General features: G+C 38.9%; 1 protein-coding gene across 2 annotated transcripts in view; it reads left to right on the top strand.

Annotated features, from left to right (window-relative positions):
* The window catches only part of slc6a17 (solute carrier family 6 member 17), a 31,322-nt gene that overhangs the window by 1,421 nt on the left and 16,933 nt on the right, over positions 1-12,968 (top strand). Inside the window, exons 2-4 of one of the 2 annotated variants that reach the window (XM_030138725.1) lie at positions 3,011-3,422; positions 8,679-8,836; positions 11,734-11,860. In XM_030138725.1, coding sequence (XP_029994585.1) covers positions 3,122-3,422; positions 8,679-8,836; positions 11,734-11,860 — 586 coding nt within the window. In that variant the 5' untranslated portion in view covers positions 3,011-3,121. Of the gene's footprint in view, positions 1-3,010; positions 3,423-8,678; positions 8,837-11,733; positions 11,861-12,968 lie in introns of those variants that run through there. The other variant, XM_030138726.1, reaches the window with a different exon arrangement.

The raw sequence follows: 12,968 nt of genomic DNA, 5'->3' as shown, positions 1-12,968 counted from the left end.
GTCAGCATACACCATACAGTGTGAGATACAGCTCAGATGGAGGCTGAGGTCTGAATCATTCTGACTCTGTAACACTGTCTTCCACTGAATGCGAAGTCCTGCTGTCTCTGTAATGTGCCATCTGTGACAGAACACGCTGTGAAAATCCAAAAACTTGCAACGTTATGAGCTTTTAGTGCAAGCCCCAGTAAAAATCACAATGTTATTTGTATCTAATGAGCTGCTGTTGCCTTAACCCATATGTAGTAAATGGGACAGTTTGTTACTAACTATACCAACGTTTATTTAAAAACTAGGCCAAAGCAGTCTGTCACAGCTCTACTCTCTAGGGATCGTAACCCCCAAAACTCTGTAGCTCGGCCAAAAACATCTTTTTGTTTGCAAACATGCAGGACGTGGATTCACACCTCATCCAGAGTGTTTGGAAATGACTCAGTATTGTGCAGCTGTAGTCTGCTGTAGGTCACTGCTGGTCTGGGATCTGTGTCAAACTGGCATCCTAGAAGCTGCTGCGTGTCGTGACTGCAGGGGCTCATCGCCACTGTTGAGGAATGCGATGTGCGTGCTGCTGGTGAGGCCTTTGGGTGGGCTTAGAGTCCAGGCGGCTGGCAACTGTTCCTGAGAAGTCAGTGTGAATAAAAGCCCAGAGCTGATTTCAGACGACTGCAACTATTTTCATATAGACTGGAAACAGGAGCTCAAGGCCAACCAGATTTGGGATCACTTTGATCCTACTGATCTTTTCTATTCATATGTTGCTACTTTTGTTGTTATGCCAGAGGATTACAGATATAAATTAACAATTTCTGCTTTAATCCAACATGTTTACCCCTCATTTCACTCTAATACAGATGTGAATCACGTTAAAATATGCAAGGTATCTTCATATCAAACACCTCCGGTTTTTTCTCTGCTACTGCTGCTACTGGAGTCAAGTCTCCTCCATCCTACACGACTAAACCACAAGCATCTTCTCAAGTCTATTTTCAGTCATTTGACCTGTTTTCTGCTGCTGTAGCTGTTTCCTGGCATTTCACCAAGTTTATATGCATTTCACATCATAGAGCTGACATTTCGTTAATTATTTTTGCTGTAACTTTTCACGCTGTAAATTTTTAACGCAAATCTGAAGGTCAGAGCATGTAGTTTTTCAAGCTACCAGCTAGAAATTTCCATTTTGATTTAAAGTGATTAGGTCTCCAGTGTTTACAGGGTTTTCCACCATGTTATACAGCATTGCATGAAAGAAAGTCAGCCAACATTTATAATAATAGTAGCACTTCTTGTACTCTTCAATAAATATTAAGGAATAAAGTCACTATTTAACCAAAAACTGTTATTTTTTACAAGATTAGATGCCATAGGATGTTAATCTTCATATTATTTCATACCCAGTAGCTTTAAGAAACATTCAAGGAAGCCACTAGAAACAGGATTCTGGGATTATAGTATATTTTGGAGTGGGCCTCTGAAAACATTACACATGCCTGAGAACTTGGAGATTAACTTTCCAGGCAGGTTTTCTTTTCAGGAAAACAAGGAGAAGTGGACTTGGCTGTTAATTCAACACAGCAACTAAAATGTCAAGAATAGACAAAGTACTGAGACAGTGTGTTGAAAAAAGGCACTAATAAATGATGAAATCTGTGCTTACAGGCTCCAGTTTTACTGCCCTCCATTCTCTTGAGACCAGTGGTCACACAAGGAGAGACTGCACGCTGCTGTTCATGCAACTCACATGACTCAACTTTAGTATAATGGGCTCTGCTGTGAAATGGATTGTAATTCAATCCTCTGGTATCATTCCCCAATAATGAAGTGGATTAGTGGAATACTTACCTTATGGCTAAGTGCTACAGTTTGGCTACTATTCTTAAAAGAATTTACATGCTTCCAAGAAGACAAACAAGTCAGTTCACTTAGTTTTTAGACATGAAGGTTAATGTTATTACAGTCAATGTTAGTTACTAAATATCAGTTGTTTATACATGCTGCCATTTTATCAGTTTTCACATAAGATAAGAAAAACAGGAAAAGTAGAATTTAAGAACAGTATAAGTAACATTGCATATAAATGATATTAATAATGATACTGAGAAGTAATAATAGGATAAGATAAGATAAGATAAGATAAGATAAGATAAGATAAGATAAGATAAGATAAGATAAGATAAGATAAGATAAGATAAGATAAGATAAGACTATTGATCCCACTGTGGGGAAATTGCAGTGTTTACAGCAGCAAAATACAGAAAACAAAGTGCAGAACATTGAAGTGTGAAAGAGGAAACATAAAAGAGTATGTTCTATTTATATTACTTGTCCTGTACATACAGTACCTGATAATGAAATGATATTGGAAGTTGCAACTGTACTGTTGTGAGGGATAAGTCAGCAAACTTTAAATGATGAAGTTTTATCTTTTAAATTGAGTTTTAATGAATTTTTGCATTAATCTTGAATTATAAAGTGTGCACATTTCTTTCTTTCTTTCTTTATTTAGGATCCCCATTAGCTGTACCATAGATACAGCTATTCTTCCTGGGGTCCTTACAATAATCTTTACAACTTGTCAATGCAAATAACATACAATATAATCATTCAAAACAATTTTCACATTCTACATAACATACAAAAAAACAGACAAAAATACAGACATGACAGCTCCTTTAGATTAGCAGCGGTATAGTATATACTGTACATATATTCAGTTAACCCAGGTATCAATCATCTATGGTCAATAGATGTTTCTTGACTGATTTCTTAAATTTCATTTGCAAATAACATACAATATAATCATACAAAACAATCGTCACATTCTACATAACATACAAAAAAACAGACAAAAATACAAACACAACAGCTCCTTTAGGTCAGCAGCAGTATAATATCTATAGTACATATATTTAATTATTGTCATATGTTATTGTTGTCATATGTTATTCCTAAACATAAACATTTGATGATATAACAGAATTCTCTTTTTGTCTTCAAATATTTCTCTTCACAGATTTGAAGAAAAGCACAACTGTTTATCCCTGTGACCCTCCCAGCCTTCTCCTGATCTCCCTCTGTTCAGTCTCCATCAGCTCCACCCCTCTGACACCCCCGTGTCACAGCCATGCCAAAGAACACCAAGGTGACCCAGCGGGAGCACAGCAATGAGCCTGTCACCGAGTCTGTGGCAGACCTGCTGTCTCTGGAGCACCCCATGGACTATAAGAGCAGTCAGATGAGCATGGGTCTGAGTCCTGGCTCTACTGCTCCAGGAAAGGCCCTCCTACCCTCCCCAGACCCGGATGCAGAGGACGGCCGACCTGCGTGGAACAACAAGCTGGAGTACATCCTGGCCCAGGTGGGCTTTTCTGTGGGCCTGGGTAACGTCTGGAGGTTCCCCTACTTGTGCCAGAAGAACGGTGGAGGTACGTGCAGACTGATGTCTGACTCTCTGCATGAGTTTGGTTTGACCCATAAAAACCTGAAGGTTCCTAAAGACCAAATGTGCAGTGCAGTCTAGTGCAGTCACACTTCCTGGTTTGGAAGTCAATTCCTAATGGGGCCACCCATAGTGAACATATGCCTCAGGGTGCTGAGTAATTGTTAACAAGAAGCATGTTGTGCTGAGTCAAGGCTGTTAACGTGATTTTTTAACTATTCTATAAAATCCTCACTGAAATAAGCAGCCAGATGGGAGCACTTAATTTAATAGCATATAACAATTTTTTTTTTTTTTTATCCTTTTGATTGAGTGTGGAATTTGCATTTTTCTGTGAACGGTCCACTTCACGATCTGAGCCTGAGACGTAATCTGATTGTGTGGTCTTTTAACCGGCGTGGAAATGTAATGCTTTATTGTTTTCACTCATAAAGCTCCACTTGAATCACATTACTGAAGTAAATGCATTTTGATTAATTCACCTTGTATTCACCGCAGTGCCAAGTAAAATCAGTCTGTGTGCAGAGATCCACCTGACACTCAGACAGCACTAAGACTATTACTCATCCCAGCATGTAAACATTGTGCCAAAGGACAAACCTGTGGGGCGTCACTTTAAATCACCAAAAATTGTTCATTGTGATGCAGTGTCTCAGTTCTTTTCAGACAAACTGAACATGTTATTCTAAACTATTCACCCTCTTTTAGGCATTCAGAAGAACAAATGTAGTGGAAAAATACAAGTGTTTTCCCACTAGATTAATTACTGGTTGCAAAATGACTTTTCTAAGACAATTCCTGATGTGACAAAGAAACTAATACACCAACTTTACCGTGCAGTTTCTTCATGTATCATACTTGTTACCATTATTCATGCCAGTTGTAATTACTTTGATGAAATCCTGCACAGTGCTGTGGCTCTGGAATTTAAAGGTCATGTTAATTTATGAATTTATTGATCATCAATCTGAATATAACAAAACTATTTGCTGTTGAACAACACCAAAATGCAGGATCTTGCTCCTTCATTGGCTGGATGTGCAAATATCTAAAGCATTTCATGCTGTTTAAAGGAGTGATATTTTGCTTTTTTTAAAATGGAATTATACATTTTAAAACATTTCCCTGTGGTCTACATAAACTGTAAATGCTATGCTTGGGTCTGAATTCTTCATTAATTCAACTCCACAGGTCCATCTTCAACCCTATTTCTGAATAATGACAACAGAAAGGCTGTTTTGAGTGCTGGCCCTTTAAATGCAAATGAGCCACTTCATGCCCCACCCCCTCCAGGTTGTTGACTGTACTGCTTTGTCCCATTCAGCCAATGACTGAACATTTTAGGTAATCAGCTCAAAGTTTGGACATATTTTCAGTATGGACTACAACCGCTGCTGCTGACAAACAATTATGGCGTACTCTGAGAAATGTTTGTCGGACGTCTTGACCTTATATGTGAAAATTTTGTGATGTAACTAGTTATAGATGTAACAAATTAAGCAGGAATTAAAACAGGTTGTAGAAATCCACTCGATTTTTGCCAAAATGAATATAAAGATAGCTTTGCAGCACCTGGATGGTTCAGAATCAAACATTTGGAACTATTAGGGTCCCCAAATACACAAATAAATGTACCAAAGACTAATAGAAGTGGGTTTAGCAAAATATGACCCCTTTAATAAAATTTGTGATGAATATATTACATTTCAGCATTAACTGCTGTGAACATCACTGTATTTTCTCAACCTGTAATTTAGCATTTTCTGCATTTGAACTCAATACATGGCATTTTAATTATACATCATGGCCTCTTCCTTGGACTTTTTTCCCTTTCTCATACACAGCCCTCATTGTTTTTACCTCTTGACAAGGATGCAGCCTCATCCTCCTCCTTGATAAATTGCACCCTGTCAAGCAATTAGCTAGAAAGGCGTGTAAGTCAGGAGTGCAGTCGGTTGAGCATTTCTTATTCTGTCAGTATCTACAACCTATGCTGAATCGGAGAGGTCAGGTACAGCGCCGCTCGATCAGCCCGTTTCGTTTGTGTTTTCTCAGGCTTATCCCTTATTATATTGTGTATTATGGTGAGATGAGAGGCTGGTGATGACTAAAGATGGGGGAAGTGGGAGAGTAAACACTGATTTCCTGAGCTTTCAGACATTTGTTGGCTCTACTTTGTGTGGGAGGTGTGTGTAAAGAGGGTTTCTGAAATGCAGAGTATAACAAAGCAAAATGCATGCGTGTTTGCTCATTTTAATCACAGTGTGTGCTCGAGCTCATGTGCATTAATAAGTGTGAATCCCCTGCTGGTTCTTGACTCACTGGTAGGTGCTGTGTTGTTTGGACGTGTCCCAGTAAGGAGGACCAGCTGCTCTTTCTTCATCCAGTTCCTCAGCCACTCAAAATCTCTGTCTATTCATGTGATTTTTATGGTCAGTGATTGGACATTTACGTTTCAGATGTATTACACCAAAGATTATACACGCCTTAAATTGAATTTGTAACATGTTCAGTTGAATTAACTTTCCATTGTTTCAGTATCATCTTACATTATCATGGCATGTAACAGTGTCAGTGAATGTGACGTTCACATACTGTTGTTACATAGTAAACTTAGAAGTCTGAATGAATGAATATTAACACTTACTGTAAATATGAAAACACAAAAGTAATGCAATGATTGATGTTTTGTCTGCAAAGCATGAAGACATGATGTTTCCTTGACATTTTATTTTCAGAAAATTAGGTTAAAGTGAAAACCAAACCAACTGGGAAAAAAGTTAAATAAATACACAGAGAAAATAAACTAACTGCTTAAATTTAATCTTCAATCCAACATGCAGCTGGATCACTCTTAATTGGTGGACTATGTGGATACTGGACAGGTAGACTGTGTACATTTCTATAGAAGTTTTAGGCCTAATCCTAATTCACCCCTTGGCCCTCCCCCTTACCCCTCCCCCTTGGCCCTTGCCCTTGGCACTACCCCGTGAAATGAAGTTGCAAGGGGTAGGGTTGAAACATTTCCCTATGGAATGAGACACCCCTTCCAGACCTGTTGCGTCATCAACAGTCATCGATGCCGTTATAAAAAGATGCAACAATTTTGTTTCAGAAAGTATTCACCATGTCGTCAGCTGCTGTAACCGTCTCTGTTGCATGAGCTTTGGCGGCAATCAACCGCAAACTGCAGAAATGCGATCTATAACACATTGAAATGGCATTAAATGGTCTATCAAATGATTAAGATGTTTATGAAGAAAATATGTACATTTGTGTTTCTTTCATCACACTGCTGCACTTCTTTGCTGTGTTTACCTCCATCTTGCTGATGATTTGAACAGAATTATGGGAGATTTCTCATACCCCTCCATTTGTAGTGTGGTGCTGAAAAATCTCAGTTTCCAGGGCCAAACCCTCCCCCTTAGCCCTTCCCCACCGTCTCATCCAGAATCGGAACACCCCTACCCCTTTACATGAGAGGCAGGGGGGAGGGGCCAAGGGATGAAATGGGATTCGACCTTTGGCCACTCGGTGATATATCAAGGACAACGAAGGTCACTCTTCTTCACTTTGCCTCAAACAAGCTAGTAGATAGCAAAGTATTGCTGCCATTGTAGACAAATGAACAGAACAGTTGCTCGGTTGATGATGTAAGGGTTTGCCTTCTTCTGACATCCATCCGCATTTTTTGGATAGCAACAGAATTCCTTCCACACCGCCACCTACTGTTTCAGCCCTGTAACACCCACTCATACTCAGGCATGGGCCGCAGTATGTGCTTGTTAACACAACATTTGTGGGAAAGGTGTGAACATATCCAGGTACGGTACAGACATGGATACGCAGTGTGGAAGTGCTGTTAGTGTGCATTTGGAAGTATTGAATTGGAACATGTGCATAGAAAAATTGAAAACTGAAAAAACTTCCCAAATTATGCAAAAATATTTACGAGAGGTGGTTTATGCCATTTCTGAAAAAATAAATAAATAAATACACATAGAGGAAATGGAAGCATCTTTTTTGAATGAATTCTGACATAGCAACCATCAGTCAGCTGTTTGTTGCATCTGTAAGATATCCAGATAAAGTATGATACTGTGTAGTACAACAGGTAGAATGGACTGAGGAGGAAACTGTATTATTCCAAAATATTCTGTTTTTTCTACTCTTTTTCTTAGAGGTGTGTGTAATGTCACCACCTGGTGATACACAATGCAGCTAATGGAAATAAGCCTGTTTAGAGGAATGCACAAAAGTCACAATTTTGTTTTTGCAAATTTTTCTTTTTCTTTTTTTTTTTTTGGACATTTTATGCGCAGGCACCGAGTATGTAGTATGTATATTGCAGGTGTGCTATTTGAGCTTTGTCAGGGGGATTATGGGAAATCAGTGTTGCATTTTGATTTCAGAGTTTAATCATATTTGACTGTATTCATCTTATCACCTATTTAACTTCTGGCAGTATTTGAACTTTCTTATATGTATCTTGAAACTAACACGCCTTTCTTTATGTAAAAGAAACAATAATGCACCAGAACAGTTCTCTGCCTCTTTCACTAACACTTGTGTTTTTCCTCTGTGTTGTGTCTGCTGCTCAGAATAGACATCAAAGCTCCATGAAGAGCAGGCAGCAGCACAGCAGTCACTTCTAACAGTCCAGATAATAACACCGCTGAGCAACGTGACACTGAGTCGCCGTCTTTGTTTCCTTTGTCTCCTGTTATCTGTAATAGCCACTCATGGCCGTATCAGTATTTTTGATCGAGTCAAACGTCAGAGTCATTAGTTTTTTGGGGGTTGGACCAGGCTGACGTTCCTTCCAGCTGTCCTTCAGTATGAACCCATCCTCTCAGGCTTTGGATGGCTTTGTCGCCATGGCGCCCCTTCATGTCTTGACGTAAGCAGGGCTGGACGTGACTGACTTTTTCGGAGGCTGCTCTGCTCTCTCCTTCGATTGCCCCTGACTGTCTGCAAAAAAAAAAAAAAAAAAGAAATAGAGAAATCTGACAAAGGGAGTGAAAGTGATAAAGGAAGCCAGTCTGAGTAGGAGAAACTGTGAGTGGAGATGATGAAACTGGAGTGATAAACAGATTAGAGCCCAAAAATAGAAACTAACAGAGAGAAATTGTCAGTGTTCTTACAAAGAGTTGTTGTCCTTTTGCAAACACCCATTCAGATAACTGGATCATATATTTATTGTGCAGTAATATTCCTTCTCTGTGTCACTTTTCCCTCTCAGGTGCGTACCTGGTGCCCTACTTCATCCTGCTCCTCCTGATCGGCATCCCGCTGTTTTTCCTGGAGCTGGCAGTGGGCCAGAGGATCAGGCGTGGCAGCATCGGGGTGTGGAACTACGTCTACCCACAGCTGGGGGGCATAGGGGTTTCCAGTCTGATGGTAAGTCATTCATTCGTCATTCTGGTGGAGACAGGATTACATAAGTGTACATATAAACACTTGAAATTCTGTCATTTATATTCTCCAATTATTATTTTTTTAAATTTCATCATGCTATTTTTCCTTGTTCTTATTTTATCTGAGTGAGCAGTTTTATTAAATACTTTAATTGTTTTCATTGGTTCTTTTATTGAATTGCCTCATAAAGATTTTATCATCATTGTTCATTAAGGTTTATTGTTGTACTTCAATTATTTCTCCGGATGTGTTGTTCTGAATTCATTGTTCTAATAACCACTGTTTCCACTGTATAATGAAACTGCAGCCTTCACCTCAATACACTGTTGCCCATGAAGTTGGAATAAAATATTTTTAACTCTTCTAATGAAATGATTATGACAATGTGATTTATTCTTGATGGTGAAAGTGTAAATGGGACTCTTACACTTGGTAAAATGTGTTTATTGATGTGTATAAGTAGGAATAAAAAGAGGAATGTGTCTGAAAACAACATTACTCCAACTTCATGAGCTACAGTATATTAAAAGATAAAGATGAATGAATTAAAATACTATAATGATAACAAATGTCATTCAGATGCCTCTTAAATCACTAATAAGATGCTTCAGTGTGTAATATATGTTTTATGCTGCAAGTATTAAACATTGTTTAAACACATAGGATGTACTTTCTGATACATGTCTCAGTCAAAACAATAAAAAAAATATTACAGATCTGCCACTTCTGCCATAATCATTAACAGTAAAAGCCTTAAACATGTGCATTTTGTCACTGACCTACATCATGCAAAGCATTTCACTAACAGGTAATTAAATAGTTTACAGTTTTAGTCATGTCACCTATAGTGGTTTGTAATATGTTGAGCCTCAAGTGATGTTGAACAGTATGTGTTAAAGTGATAAACAGCATGTGATACCACAGACCAATCAGACTGTTACTATGAATGAATAAATGACAGATTTATCAGAAAGTACAAAAGTCAGAAAAGATACGACATGAACCTTTTTAGATTTTTTATTGCGTAAATTATGACTGGATTGAATGTTACTGAATTTGTACTGAGCGAAAATATAAATGCGCCTTGTACAGTATTTGTGTTACTGGAGATGCACGGCCCAAAATGAGCTCATGATGTCTTATAATTGGAAAATATGGTTAATTCTCTTGACTTATAAACAAACTTTGTGTCCATCTCTGTGAGTGAGCACCTGCTCAGTGGTCTAGTGATTCCACCCACAACACAGCTGTAGCCTGTCCAGACGCTACTCAAGCAGCATTAACATTATTCAGACCCTCCTTATACTGGGGACAATTAAAGGACACCTCAAAATGTCACATTTCCTCAAATGTCACCATGCCGCAGATGTCACAAATCATGTGGGAATGGTTCCTGATAATATCCCATAGCTCCATGTAGCTCCATGTAGCCACAATTGACAATATTGTCAACTCGATGAGAAGACGATGTGTTGCTCTACGGGAAGTCAATGGTGGACACATGAAATATGGAGTAGTGATTTCTTTACACCGGCCCCCACCGTGTCCACATGAATGTCCCTGAATGCCAGACGCCACTGTCATGTTCTAACGGACAGTGATCTGTACCACATTGATCAACAGAATAAACTGTGTGTGATTTAATATATTGTGCAACACCTATTGCTATTAAAAAGTCAAAGTGTCACACAGTGTGTTTATATCTTTGCTCAGTATATTTTACAGTGGTGTCAAATTCTCAGTAATACTTGTACATGCACTAATTCTTTCAAAAATATTGCCATGAAATCATCCAATCTGACACCCAACATAATTCAGCTTGACTTTATCTCCATAGAAGGAGAGTAAAGTCTTTTAATGCTTTTGTCTATAATTTGTCACTAAGGTAGCCTCCCCTCTTCTATTTGGTATAAGGCTGCAAAACATTCAGGGTAAAGATTATGAACTGCTGATTTTGGTTGATTTGGTATAAGTGGGAAAATTGATGATACATTAAATTATCTCTTTAGACTATCAAACAATGAAACAATCTGGAATTACACAATGTATAAATAAATTAAAGGGACATTCTTCAATTGTTATCCATCAACCAATACACTCTGTTTATCTGAGGTTCTGGTTGATGCTTTGTAATTCATTTATTAACTATTATAAAGTCATTAACTGCTGCATGTACTGATGTGGTGTATTGCAGTATTCCATTTGTATTTGTTTTCCATTTAGTATTCTATTTTGTGTGTAATGCTAACATTTGGCATTTTCACTGTGTGACTCAGAGTTAGAAATGTGAAGTGTAGAGACATCAAACGTGCTGCAGAACTTAGTCTATTGGACTCCCTCTGACTGTTCATATCATTCCGTCCTGAAGCTAAACAGTGAGCGACATGCAAAGACCAGCGCTGATCCCTGTCATAATCTGTCCCCATCATTTGCAGGAGTAGTAGCCCATCATGCCCCCAACCCATCAGCTTCATCAGCCTAAAAACCATCATCAGCGGCAGAGTCGATCTACCCCGTCAGCCCCTCTCTTCGTCAGTCGCCTTGTTAGCGATTTCATCAATCTATGGTTAAAGAGGGGACTGAGAGGCCTGGTCCGGGGCACTGAGGCATGTGGCAGCTTGAATGTGGCGTAGGGAGATTCAGAAGCTATAAATACCTCCTCATAGAAGAGGCCAGTGTTGGCTGCTGAGAGCAAACAGCTCAATAATTCATATGTACTCTCTTAAGCCATGAGCCCGGCATCTCTGCTGTGACGCAAGAGACATTCACCTCTGCACACTGATTCTGCTTTTCCCCTGCACTGTTTGTGTTTGTGTGTTTGTGTGTGGTTGTCTTTAGGAGTGACATGTGTTGCTGTTGTTGTCTCTTATTTCTCCCAGGTTTGCGGTTTTGTGGGGCTCTATTATAACGTCATTATCGGCTGGAGCATCTTCTATTTCTTCCAGTCATTTCAGTATCCACTGCCATGGGCTGAATGTCCCATCCAGAGAAATGGAACCCAAGCCAGTGAGTCTGAAACAGTATACATAGTACAGAACATTTTAGACTATAATAGGGATGCAGAGAAAATGACACAGATGTTTACTGTAAAGACCAAACATGAGTTAAAATGAATACTGCAGGGAGCTGTGAGACAAATTCATATTCAGTCAAGTATCCCAGCAGACGCAGACGCTGAACATCGATGCCTAAAGCTGCAGAACGTGCCTATGCATCGAGGCAGCTTGTCTCACTGTGACTCTGCAGTCAGGCAGCAGCGTCTGCAGGGTTAGACAAAAGTGTTTGTGCTGCCTCCATGTAACCCTGAACCGCATCCTGGCTCTGTCGATGAGGCCCGTTAGATGGTGTGACCCGGTCGACAGAGTCCGTTTGTAGAGTGGCTGGTCGTCGGCCACTTGTGGTTCAAGCACATGAATGTTCTGGCAGCGTTCAAGGCAACAGCCCCCATTAACATGAGGATCCAGGATGATTATGGATGCAGAAGGATTATTGGACTAAGCTTTGCTATTTGTGGGTATAGCTCGGGACATTTACTCAAACCTTTGATTTAAATACATTTTTTAAAATATTATTGGTTTGCTGTATTTTTACTTAATATTCAGTCTGGGTCCTGAACTTCAGTGCATTTATGGCATCAATGGATTTGCTTAGATATTACAGATATTACTGAGTATCTAAATGTGTCTTGTCTGCTGAATTTCAGTACCTAAGGAATAAGTGGCATGTTTAGCTTTTATACATTTTAATTAATAATATCACAGTAACAGTCAAGTTGTGGTAAATAGGTTTATTTCGTATGTTTCTTATGTTAAGAGACAAACTCAGTTACATTGTTACTGTTACACTGTAGTAAGTAGGTTTCTATTTCTTATAAAACTGCTTTTTAGGGATAAATATATAGATGAGCTGGAAAATAACGGCAAATATTGTTATTGTGGCGTGTTGTGGCATAATTTTGTTTTTGTTCAAATGGAAAATTGGAATAAAAAAATGTTTTAATGAACTGATATAGAAGCCAAGGTTCTCATGTAGATTTTTTTTTTCCCACAATACCCAGCCTTACTCACATTACACAGACACACACACACACACACACACACACACACACACACAC

Source organism: Sphaeramia orbicularis, chromosome 7 (genome assembly GCF_902148855.1).
Source record: "Sphaeramia orbicularis chromosome 7, fSphaOr1.1, whole genome shotgun sequence".
Lineage (NCBI taxonomy): Eukaryota > Metazoa > Chordata > Actinopteri > Kurtiformes > Apogonidae > Sphaeramia > Sphaeramia orbicularis.
This window is presented reverse-complemented; position numbering and strand designations above follow the sequence as displayed.